Raw genomic sequence first — 13,652 nt, 5'->3', positions numbered from 1 at the left:
GGATTCCCTGGCTCTGGCTGTGTTCCTGATCGAAGGGGAGATCAATGGGACGGTTGAAAGTGGCCCCGATCAGGAACAAGGTCCTCAGGGTCTTGTCGTCGAGCAAGCTGGTAAATGCAAGATGACAGAAGTTCATTGTGAAACTCAAAAAATCAGTGCTCTCCTGAGCCACCGAAATAAACTGAGCTCCATCATCCATTTTGGAGGTCCGTAGTTCTGTCACGGTGTGGTGCAGGCAGAAGATGAGGAGACAAAAGTTCCAATACAAACTTTTACTTATAATAATATCCAACGGGCACTGACAGGCAGAAGGTTACACACACCAAAATAGGACTAATAGGACTAACACAAACAGAACACAACTGTGACAACCTGTTCTTAACTGCCCTCCTGTTTCATGTTTTTTTTTTTTTTATTCAACATGGCTATGAAATGATTAAATAGTATGTTTAGACTATAATTATACTGAACCAATCCTGTTCACAAGAAACACAGTTCATGTTTGGTCTTCCATAATCAGATTAAACTATGTTTTGATGTTTAAACAGATTACTAGCTGTTTTTTTGTTGTTGTTGTTGTTGTTTTTTTTGTTGGTCTGAAGTCACTTAGGCTCTTAAAGGGATACTCCACTTTTTTTGGAAATAGGCTCATTTTACAACTCCCCCAGAGTTAAACAGTTGAGTTTTACCGTTTTCGAATCCATTCAGCCAATCTCCGGGTCTGGCGGTATCACTTTTAGCATAGCTTAGCATAGAGCATTGATTATCTCTCATTCCTGCATAATAATCAAGAAACTTTGCTGCCGTACCATGGGTCCAGCAGGCGTAATGATATGACGCAGCGCCTGAAAATAGTCGACCCTATAGTCTACCGAGCTGGGGACTATTTTCAGGCGCTGCGTTTTTTTTCCATCGGTCTTAGTACACGATGTAGCCTAAATACAGAAGAGTCAAGTTTTAAATAGGAAAAATATTGAAACTCTTTGGCCATTTTTTTGAGAGAGATGCTAATGGTCTTGTCCGATTCAATGATCTATGCTAAGCTATGCTAAAAGTGGTACGCCAGACCCAGAGTTCGGCTGAATGAATTCGAAAATGGTAAAACTCAACTGTTTAACTCTGGGGGAGTTGTAAAATGAGCCTATTTCCAAAAAAAGTGGAGTATCCCTTTAAATTACAATAGCTTATGATCAGTGATTTGTCATCACCACAACAAACTGTCATTACCAGAACTGCAGTGTCATCACCATCACCATACATATTTTTGCTAATAAATTATGTATAAATTACAAAAACATCCTACAATTATATATTTCTGACAATGTTGGACAGCCTAAATGATCACTGTATTAAAAAGTTTTGATATATGGCATTCACTTAAAATAAGCTTATATTCCAAGCCAGGGTAGATTGATGAATCAGAAATTTAGATACTTAAATAACTATAATTCATCTAGCAAGTAAAAATCAACAATCCCATTAAGTTCAAGATAAAATAGATTGTTATGTGAAACCACAAAATGGTTTAAAAGCACTGATTTATCATTTAAGTTTTATTTTTTACATATATTCGATTATGTGATGGTAATGACACATTTACTTGACATAGTTAAGAAAATGGCAAAAAATCATAAATTCCCTTATCTTATGGTCTCAACCAAGCTCATAACGTCGCTCCTGACTTAAGGACTGATAATTTGATGTATACCAATTAGTCAAATTTGGAATTTTAATTTTCAAAATTGCAGCAACCCAATTTGGCCCTTAATCTGAGAAATGCCCATTTATTGTTTGAATTACATAATAAAATTGACAGAGTCTGAGAGTTGAGATAGACTTAGATTTTTTTTCTATCATAAGTAATCTGCTCTGTCTAGTCTGTCGGTCTCCGTGTCCTCTTTGCTTCGCGATTTTTCGAGTAACCCCAGAGTGCAGTCTGGACGATGGGGCGGGGCGACACTTTTAGATTTTATTGGTTTATAATACAGCAATCTAATTGGCGTAGCCGCTTGAGGCATGAGCATGCGCATTCCTTTATGTACGAGTCTATGGTAGGAGTTTATGAATGATCTACGACTACAACGCTGTTTGGCCATACTACAGAAATATTAAGTGATGATAACCATGGGGATTTCCGATTTCCGTAGCCTAATGATCAATTGGATAATATTTTGCTGAATTTACGACTCAAGTTAGATGAAGTTACTGTCAAAATGTATTCGTATAGCGCTCAATTCACATCGTCTCAAAGCAGCTTTACAAAAAATCATATTGTAAGCTTTAGGCTAATATTGAGCAGTTTTAGGGCTAGGCAATATCACGAAATATGTTGCTGATAAATTACTGTTTGAAATTTAGATAGCCTACTCTTATATTTATTAATTTACCCTGCAGATAAGTCAGTGCCACTTTTAGTGAGCAATGATCATGACAGCATGAAATTACTGGCATATAGGCTATCAAAGGAGAGATAATTTCTATAGGCTGATGGCTAGACAATATTTTTCCGCATGTCATGCAGGGCTCCGGAATTTCAAATAATTCGTAAATGCTTCTTCGTTTTTCCATTGAATCAGTGAATAAACACAAACTCGGGATTTTACACAAATGATGATAATTCACTGTATTTCAGTAAAACATCGGATAAATCCGAAAGTTTGTTTTATTTTATTTTAAAGCAAAACCACAGTGACAAATAAGACAATAATAGGCTAGCCTACCAAATAGTAAAAAAAATGGTAAAATGGACTGCATTTATATAGCGCTTTCACAGACCCAATGGCCACCAAAGCGCTTTACAATATTGCCTCACATTCACCCATTCACACACCGACGGCGGTGTCAGCCATGCAAGGCGATCCAGCTCGTCGGGAGCAGCTGGAGTTAGGTGTCTTGCTCAAGGACACCTCGACACTTGGTCAGGTGGAAACGGGGATTGAACAACCAACCTTCCGGTTTGTAGACAATCTACATGAACCACTGAGCCACTGCCGCCACTGTTTTAGTAAATACATATTTATTTATTTATTTATTTTCACATTTCAGCACTACACGGTTTTAATTCTATTGTAGCCAACGCACAAAACCCAATGGCCTGATGTCACAGTAACAGATAGTCGAATTGTAGCCTACGGTCGACACTTATAGAAAACATGAATCTTTAAAACTATAACATAGGGATTTTGCAGAACCAACAGGCCCTCATTTTATTAACAAAGAAACGTGAGTTTGCCATTAAACATTTCATTTGCACTGTAGCCTACCAAATAACGCACGCATTGGACAACATCTCGCTAAAAAAATGACAACAAAAAACGGTCGTGCTTTAAAAATTAAAATCAGCTGCTTTTACATTCTTATCCCGAGTTTGTAAAACATCTCCTTGAAGTAGGCCTGCGTTCGTTTTTAAACAATAACTTCATCCATTCTGTTTCTTAAGTACAATAAAACATTAGATCTTAACTAAAATTACCATGGTAAACCGACAACATATAGCCTACGATTAAAGTTAGCATTGAATATTTCTTTAATACGGCCAAATCATTCATAAAATCGAACTGAAAGGAATGCACATGCTCAGACCTGAATCGTCTACACCAATAAGATTGCGGTATTATAAACCAATTAAATTGGGTGTGGGCGGAGTGACACATGTCGCCCCGCCTAAAAGTGTCGCCCCGCCCCAGAGCCATAGAGAGAAAGAGTTGCGACACTCTTTGATGTCGCCGCTATGGCTGTCACGTGGTTCATGTAAGCCCCAATAGTTCCAAAACATACGCTGGCTGTCATGTTCTTCTATGGGACAGACAGCAGCGATTGCATTATTGAACGGTAAATATAAAATAAAACACACACCAAAGTACTTTTTCAGCTGTTATTGCATTATTGCATTTTGTTAATGTCAGTTTTGCATTTGGAGATAAGTTTTAGGCTATATTTTTGGAGGGAAAAGCTTATATTGTTCATGTTCGCATGGGTAGTAGCACTGGCTTTAGCGGCTCTAACTTAACTTTTCCATATCATTCATCTGATGATGGACGTCTCATGATATTTATTTTAGCACAACTGGGCTGTATTAGGCTATTGATTCCTGTGATTTTGCTTATAAATTTTGATTCAGCCATTAGCCTACCTTGATCACGCAAAGAGGTCTGCCGTGGCGGTCCGTTCAGAGTTCACTTAAATATTTTTTATTAAACAATGACAGACAACAAAAATGTGTGCTCGTGTGAGTGTGTGTGAACAAGAAAAACAAAAACCAGGGGCAGGTGATCCATGAAACAGACAGGACTGGTGATCCCATAACAATCATAGAGGTCCAGCATTGTTCTCACAAGCCGCTTCACTCAAGACAATAAAACATAATGAAAAGTTAGTATATCCCAAAAAATTTAATTAAATAAAAGTTGCTATAAAGGTGGTAGCGATTCATTACCGAACTCTTACTGTCACAGCTGACGAAGTCGCACTAGCTAGCAGGCAGTGCTTGAAAATTGGTTGAAACAACCAACATAAAATATAAATAATTACGCTGTGCATGTACAAATGAAGACCAGTATAAGCATCGCAAAGGGCCTCTGATACAATATAGACAGTTGACAATTCAAAAGAGGTCGATATTTCAGCAACTTAACTCTGGAACAACTCGACGCGCACAATGTAAGTGAATGGTGTCCAACGCCAAAATGACAGTGTTTGGAACTATTCCGATCTTCAAATCCCGGAAGTAGGCGGTTAAAAGCGCCGCCATTTTTTACAACGGAGGTCTATGGGAGTGTCGCAACTCTTTCTCTCTATGGCTCTGCCCCGCCCCATCGTCCAGACTGCACTCTGGGGTACTACGATTTTTCTGTGCATGAGAAAATGAATGTTTGGCGTGAGAGCGTGTGAAAAGTGTAAATTCTGTAAAGTCTTACGGTGAATGCGTGAGAGTTGGCAGCTCTGGATCTGCTAGACTAGAGCAAGTACCTAGACTCTACTGCGAACACCTTCACAGATGTTTATGTGAGCATGTTACGCCGCCTTCACACTGGCAGTTGAAATCAGCTCCGCAATACGCCCCCAGCGGATGTCGTTCTACACCGTTGAAAAGCGTTGGAAGCGAGTAGAACAAAAATGGCGGAGAGATTAGAACGGTTGATTTTGTCAGTGTCGGAATTTACAATTCTGTATGATCTCTCTGATGAGGGTTATACAAGCAGCAACATTCTAATCTGAAAAATGAAGCCTACCCGGAAGTGCGAAAAACTGCAATACATCGAAAATCCGCTAGGGGCAGGTCCCAAAAGGGAGCAAATGTCCATAGACCCCATGTTAAAATGTCCGTCCATGTTTTTACAGGTTGGTCCCATGGACTTTTATTGTATTTTTCGATAGGTTCCGAGTGCCTGACAACTGTGAGGGGGGTGAATTTTTTTCTAACTCGTTAGTTTAGATAGTATTTAGATATAAAATGTCTGACAAATAAGGGCGTGGTTAACTTTGATTGACAGCTTGATTGACAGCTGATAACGAGCATAGGCTGTGCCAAGGAGAATGACAACATAAGAAGCGCCATTTTTTAATATACAGTTGAAATATAATACTACTGTTTTTGTATCATGAAATGTAGTTTTAAGAGTTTTCAGGCGAGAATGTAGTTGTTTAAAGCTCAAATCTGTGGTTTATTTATAAAGATTTATGAAAATTTTATCCAGGTTGTGAGATGCAGGTGATCACCGGGCGCTCATGTACCCCGCCTGGAACAGCCTTTCCTCGGCTAGTCGTTTTGACGTTTGCCGCTGACTCTGGCGTCTCTGTAGTGGTTAAACATGAGATATTATTCGTCTTGTGTATATCTAACGGGCGATTTTTGGTCTCGTGAATCTATAATTTGTTCCCTGCCAATCGTTTTGGCTGAGGGCTAAGTGAAGTTTCATAACTTTATAAGCTATTTAACTTTACCGTTGTATGGTTAGACTAGAGAGCTGACTTTGTATGTTTGACTGAATTGTTTGCTTTATTTGTATAGCTTCTTGTACCTTTTACTTATACTTTTGTAATGGCTAATATTGATAAAACTGAAATTTAACAAAAAGAGACTGGGTTTTAATACAACGAAGATGATCTGTAATGTTGTTTACTGCAACATCTGTTGTTTAGTACAAATGCACATATTGCCTGGACCATATTAAAATGTTTAATATTTTTATATTATATTTAAACGAAAAGAGGAAGGGTTGTGTTTCATATTTCTTTTTGTTATAAATAGGCTAACGTTATATGCAGTGAATATAATCAATACGCGTTGCCTGAACCACATTTGTGTGGCAATAATGTTTAAGATTTCTTTAAATGAAAACGAAAAGAGTTAGTGTGGTGTTTTATAACATATTTCATTTTATTGTTGCCTAAAATAGACATACAGAGATAACCGGAGTAGCAGAGCGAGCTGAGTTACACGTGCTGTTCCATTTGCAGAATAACCGGACTGGCCAGAAGGTGGACGGGGTTAGGATTTCCTAAGATTTTCCAAGATGGCGCCGCCCATACCCCCCATAAACGGCTTCAAAACCGTTCTTCAGAAAGTCTATGGGTGACGTCACAGACGTATTTTTTACTGTCTATGGGGTTATAGAGACATTAATCGGAAGGCTGCTGCGTGCGTGGAGGAAGGTTGCCCAGGACATTGACGTGTCAGGTCGGCTAAATGCGATATAGTGGTATATAGGGCATTTAATTGAATTAACTGCCCTAATAACGTTAGAAAATCATGTAAATAAAAAAATTAATGACAACTTATCGTTATAAAATCATTATTTTATTTTATTAAAAGTTAAGAATTCAGGTTTGTTTATCAGTACCATAGCAACGCTAACTTCCGCTGGAATTGTCGGATAGGAACCGTCTGTAGCCTTTCGCAAGAGTTAAATTTTTTGAACGCATCCGGATGACCAACTGACACGATTTTTTTCGCACCGCACTCGTTCGGACCCGGTTCGGACCCATTCGCATGCGGTCTGCGAATCTCCATAGGAAATGAATGACTTCCAGTCGTTTCGAAGCCGTATCGGAGGTCGGAGCTGATTTCAACTGCCAGTGTGAAGGCGGCGTAAGTCCCTCCTCTTCCGGTGGACCACCATGGGACCTTATTTCGGAAAAATATTGTATGGTAGTCAGTGGCGAGAGACAACAAATATTTTGATCTCGTTTGAATTGTGCCCTGAATTACACATATGATGTTTGTCAATTTAAAAGATACATTTTAAAGTCAAGAAAGTTGCAGTTTGATGTAAAACTGTTGAGGTATAAGACTGTGAAAATACGTAATTACAAAGACTACAAACCCAAAAGGCGCACATGTGACGTCATACCTTTTCTCTCAATGAATGAAGCTAACTTTACTGAAGCTAACGTCTGTAATTTTTTCTATAGTCTTACGTTATAATCGCAACGTTACGCCGTCATGCCTGAGTGTTTTGTACCAGACTGCACACATACGAGCAACGGACGGTGACGTTCATAGTGCGAGACGAGAGATGTAGTTCATTGAGCGATTTTCACATAAAACTAAATGTTACTCTTCTGTTTTATGACAAACTGCGACTTTCTTGACTTTCATAATTATCTTTTAAATTGACAAACATCATATGTGTAATTCAGGGCACAGTTCAGACGGAATAAAAAGATAAGTTGTCTCTCGCCATTGACTACCATACATTTTTTTTCCGAAATAAGGTCCCATGAGCCGGAAGCGGAGGGGAGGGACTTAGGCTCTCTATAGGAAATGAATGACTTCCGGTCGTTTCAAAACCGTATTGGAGCTGATTTCAACTGCAAGTGTGAAGGCTTCTGTTGCTGCACACGTAAAATACATGAATTAACCCCATAGTAGATTTATACAGGCGAAGCTGGGGAGGGGGGAGGGGGGAGGGTTCTGAAAGTGCACTGCAGACTGTAACAGCAAACAATGCCAACTATTTGAATATTTGAGGAGCAAGCTCATTGGCCACTGATGCAACAGCAACCAATCAGCTGTGCTATGTAAATAACGACATGATTGCTACCAATAAGTTAAAGACCTATCAGCCTGTACCATTCAGACTTTCATGCCAGAACTACATAATTAGTAGTCACAGAGGAAGGCAAAGAGTGTTGCCAGTGAGAGGATGGTTGTGGTCACCCTCTGACCCTTGTATTGGTACTTTTAATTGAGTCTAGTGGGCTTCTGGGTGTTTAAATTAGAATTTTATCAGCCATGGCTCACTTGAACATTCCATCAATGTAAGTCTATGGAATTTTTCTGAGTATTGATCATCATTTTAGGAAAACCGAAAGTCCAATTAGTTAGAAAAGATATAGCAACCCAAGTCAGAACAGTCTGAAGGTCTGAGCCGAGTTTGGTGGATATAGCTTTATACCTCTAGAAGGAAGCATTAAGGCCACATACATACTGCAGCTAAATTCAGCTGTCAGTTCACCTTTTAGTGCTTAATTCTGTTCTGTACACACTAGGGCTTGCATAGACTAGTCGAGTAGTCGATAGATCGACTACTTCAACCACTAGTCGACGCTGTCAGAAACAATCAAATCGACTACTCGAGCGTCCATTAACCATAAATTAATTAAAAATGGCGAACGTCACCAACAGACACCACACGTCATATGTGTGGAAGTATTTCATCAAGGATGACAAAAATATTGTAATTGGCCAACTCTGCAAGAGGCCGTTCACATATTGCGTCTAAAAACGTGTGGAAAGAGCGCGCGGCCGTGCCCCTGTCTCATACAAGCGCTTGCGCTCCTGTGGCGTCTGTCGTCGCTATGCAACCAAACTGCGCTCTCCATGATGACGACGAAGTAGTTATCATTCAGCAAAGGATTCATTTATTTCTAGCCCTTGCATTAGCTTTACTACTAGATATATTTCTGGAGATGAGAAGGAAAAACCCGCCTGGAAAAACTAGTGCACTATGGCAAGCCAAAGTATTCATAAACGCCTGGTCGGGCGTCTGATTGCACACTGACACGTCAAAAGCGTGCGTTTCGACCGCCAAACGCGCGTCCTTGACGCGCGATTTGCCATAAAAGTGCACGTTCTTAACGCGCGCTTTGTGGTCACGGAAAACGCGCGTCACAAACGCGCGGTTTTTGCATCAAAACGCGCGTCCTCGACGTGTGATCTGCCATTTAAAACGCACGTTTGAAACGTGCGCTTTGGGGTCACCGAAAACGCGCGTTTTTGACGCGCGTTTATAATAACAAAAATGGGCGTTGAAACCGTGTGTTTTGACTAGGACAAAACGCACGCTTTTGACGTGTAAACAGTTAACCCAAACAGGCAGTACAAACGTGTGTGAAGTTTCCAACCAGGCGAAAAGGACGCGTCAGTGTCATTGGCTGCTGAAGGCTTGGGTCTAACCATTTCTGTGGGTTTAGGGGGGTTTAGCTATGAAGGTAAATCAGTAGCAAAACTCGAGAGCACGTAGATGTGAACTTGAGAACTTGTACAATAAATATTCGTACTTGTACATGAACATTTACACTCACAGCTCAAATGTGAAAACCTGTAAAATAAAAATCTGAAGTTGAATGTTGAAATTTGCACTCGCAGACAATAGTCACAAACCTGTATTCTGAATCTGAAGCTGCAGACAAGTAGACACAAATGTGTAAAATGCCATTCACAGAAATACAACGACAGACACAAACTTGTAATATATATTTTGCGTTTAATCTTACATTCACATTCGCGGTACAACCTCAAATAGGCACTTGCAACTTCTCAAATCTGTCACTGCAATTTCAAATTTCGCGCCTTGACTTTTGCTACTCTTTTCGCGATATATCAGGTGCAAAACTAACTTGTGCACTTGAAACTCAGAGGCGGTGAGAGAGAAAGGGGGGCGGGAGGAGGGGGGGTCAAAGGAGCCGTTTTATTGGTTGGCACCTAGCCAATGAAATGGGACTTCGATGATGTCACGAAACCCACGTGCACTGAAACGCTATTAGACTGATATTAAAAGAAATAAACAATATTATCAAACTCAGTAAACACCATGCTAATAATGCATACTACAGAAAAGCAGATGAGCACAGAATATGAACACAACGCGTTTAATTGAGACAGTGGTATTAAAAGACCAAACTCAGGAAACACCATACAAACAAAGCACACAGAAAAGCAATTGAGCACAGAATATGAACGCAACAATTGTACGTTTTCTTCCCATAGAAAACCAAGAAAACGCTTAATGAGGCTTAATGGATCAACAGTTATATATATATAAAAAAAACAATAACAAAAAACATAATTCGTTGCATTATTAATAAAACACAGGCAGCAAGTTTATTTGCACTGAACACACATTTGCTTTCTTTCGTCATATTCTGTGCTCATCTGCTTTTCTGTAGTATGCATTATTAGCATGGTGTTTACTGAGTTTGATAATATTGTTTATTTCTTTTAATATCAGTCTAATAGCGTTTCAGTGCACGTGGGTTTCGTGACATCATCGAAGTCCCATTTCATTGGCTAGGTGCCAACCAATAAAACGGCTCCTTTGACCCCCCCCCCCTCCTCCCGCCCCCCTTTCTCTCTCACCGCCTCTGAGTTTCAAGTGCACAAGTTAGTTTTGCACCTGATATATCGCGAAAAGAGTAGCAAAAGTCAAGGCGCGAAATTTGAAATTGCAGTGACAGATTTGAGAAGTTGCAAGTGCCTAATTGAGGTTGTACCGCGAATGTGAATGTAAGATTAAACGCAAAATATATATTACAAGTTTGTGTCTGTCGTTGTATTTCTGTGAATGGCATTTTACACATTTGTGTCTACTTGTCTGCAGCTTCAGATTCAGAATACAGGTTTGTGACTATTGTCTGCGAGTGCAAATTTCAACATTCAACTTCAGATTTTTATTTTACAGGTTTTCACATTTGAGCTGTGAGTGTAAATGTTCATGTACAAGTACGAATATTTATTGTACAAGTTCTCAAATTCACATCTACGTGCTCTCGAGTTTTGCTACTGATTTACCTTCATATTTAGCTACTGTTCATAGACTAGGCTACCACAGACTAGGCTACCACAAAGCGCGCGTTAAGAACGTGCGCTTTTATGGCAAATCGCGCGTCAGAGACGCGCGTTTGGCGGTCGAAACGCACGCTTTTGACGTGTCAGTGTGCAATCAGACGCCCGACCAGGCGTTTATGAATACTTTGGCTTGCCATAAATAACGTCCTTGAGCGCGGAAAAGACGCGATATGTGAACGGCCCCTAGAAGCAGACGTCTGAAATGAAAGGCAGGAACGGCTATTTATTTGGCTGTAGACTGTTACATGAAAATTTTAAAATGAAATGTCATAATTATAATGTTTTGAGAGTTTACTTATGTAATTGTTGCATTAGGCTATGAATTAATAAATGTTTATTGATAAGATCTAGCTATTTCATGTCTTTTCATTTACAGTAGCATGAACGACGAGTAGTCGAGTAACTCGAGTATTGTTTTGATAAGAAATCGACTAGCAGAAATCAGTAGTCGTGCAACCCCTAGTACACACACAGTTTAGTAATTTAAGGTAGTGACAACTGCATTTACAAAAATTTTACAAAACCTGAACATCTAGTGACGTACAACGAGAGATATGAGAGACGGCAGACGAGATATTCTGTTTACAGCATGGTAATTAGCATTGTTTGCTGGCTTTGACCACTCAAGGGTGAACATGTGGTTTTGAATCATAATGTTGTGTGTTTTCACTGTATTAGACATATTTTACAGCGTTTTTCTATATTCTTGAACAATATATCTTGTCAGATATGTAACATATTTTATTGTTTAGCCCAATTGCTGCCATATTAGCATTCTACAAGAACTTCCATGGGTGAAAAGGTGAAATGTTTTCCGATTCAAAAAAGGGGAAAGGGGAAAGGGGAGGGGTGGCTGAATGTACCACTCATACCAAAAAAGGATTTATTTACTCCAGTGTGTGTCATATATCAAAGTAAGATATTAATAGTCTAAAAATAAATAATTTGAATACACATGCACTTTGAGATGGAAGCTGTGACCGATATATTTTGAAGCAATAAAAGTTTCAAGAAAGCGCATCATATATCAAAATATATGAGGCTGCCCATGTATAGATTCTGCTTAGTGTGCATGATCAACTTCTATAAAAGCCAAGAGGGTAGACCAGAAGAGATGCAGAGAAGACCTCAGAAGTTCCATCAAGTGGTAAGAGCCTGTGCTGACTGTGACTGAAAGGAATTTAACATCATCACTTATGCGTCTGTACTCAAAGTAATTGTGTTTTTATTTATATTAATACATTTTAATATATATATATATATTTTTTTTAATCCAAGGGTAGTGAACATTTCATCTGGTCTCAAGGACAAAAGGCAAGTTTATGATTCAGTGTGTGGATTAGGGTAGAGGAAAACAGTTGTTATAGTCTGTATTATAGATGAAAACTGGTGAAGCATGCTGTTTTTAAAAACCTGTAATTTATTTACAAAGAAATGTGTTTAAAATGTATTAGTAAGATGAATTTAAGGAAGGGGTCCCATTGACCCTTTATTTTTGTGCCAAATATACCACCTATTATATTCGCTTTTATTGTGTTGTATTGTATTCTGTTTTTCTTCTTCCACTTTTGAGTCTATGAGAGCCCATAGAACCTCTTGTGGGAAAGTTATATAAATTTGGCCCAAATGCAGAGGATATTTGACACATTTCTGTGCAGACTCAGTCTGAGGAAACGAAGTGGGATAGGGTCAATTGATGATACTATAATAGAGCAAAACATGAAATTGGTTCAAACTACAGAACTGATGGTCTGATTATATTCAAACTTGGGATGCAGTGTTGCTATCATAATCCATCATGAGATTTGCATAAATATAAATCATTAGAAAAGTTAATATAATGAAACCAAATCTGTCACAGAAATTTCTTAATATTTGTCAGGAAATATTTGTCTGTTTCATACATACTCGTAGCAGGAGGATGCACTCAGGCAGAGACCACAAGTGAGACTCATGATAGTCGGCAGTGAAAATCTCTGTATTGTCCTGAAACTTCATATATGCCACAATTCATATTGTACTGTATGTGCCATCCCCTGACACCAGCATTTCAATTTCATCACCAGAAAGACATATTCAATCGACATTTTTGCCATTAATGGGCCCCTTACCTGCTTCTTGCTTTCTATCTAAATGTTTATCTAGTATTGTTTTATGTGTCTGTATTCATGTGTAAGCCTACACTTAGGAATATGCCTCTCTCCTAACACAATTCATGTGTTTTATATTTTTTTGTGTCTTGCCTTTGTTGAATATTTATGAAATTTGTAATGGATAAGTCTCTCTTTAGTAAGCCGCCACCATGAGTACAGACGCGGAGATGGCCGCTTATGGCAAAGCTGCCATTTACCTTCGTAAGCCTGAGAGGGAGAGAATGGAGGCTCAGGCCAAACCGTTTGATGCCAAGGCTGCCTGCTATGTGGCTGATGTCAAAGAGTTGTACCTCAAGGGAACAATCAAGAGCAGAGACGGTGACAAAGTCACAGTTGTTTTGCTTGACACTCAGGAGGTAAATTTGAATTTCCATTTCATGTAGATACTCATTAAATTACTTATTACATTGTTTTCTTTTATATCTAAT

At 39.0% G+C, this 13,652-nt stretch overlaps 1 protein-coding gene across 1 annotated transcript in view; it reads left to right on the top strand.

Annotated features, from left to right (window-relative positions):
- Positions 1 to 12,161: 12,161 nt before the first annotated feature.
- The window catches only part of LOC307152095 (uncharacterized protein), a 41,691-nt gene continuing 40,200 nt past the window's right edge, over positions 12,162 to 13,652 (top strand). Inside the window, 3 exon segments of the mRNA XM_079860480.1 lie at positions 12,162 to 12,218; positions 12,350 to 12,389; positions 13,366 to 13,580. Coding sequence (XP_079716606.1) covers positions 12,186 to 12,218; positions 12,350 to 12,389; positions 13,366 to 13,580 — 288 coding nt within the window. The 5' untranslated portion in view covers positions 12,162 to 12,185.

Source organism: Squalius cephalus, assembly GCF_949319135.1.
Source record: "Squalius cephalus genome assembly, chromosome: 24".
NCBI classification, from domain to species: Eukaryota; Metazoa; Chordata; class Actinopteri; order Cypriniformes; family Leuciscidae; genus Squalius; species Squalius cephalus.
The sequence above is the reverse complement of the archived record's forward strand: the minus strand, read 5'-3'. Positions and strand labels throughout refer to the sequence as shown.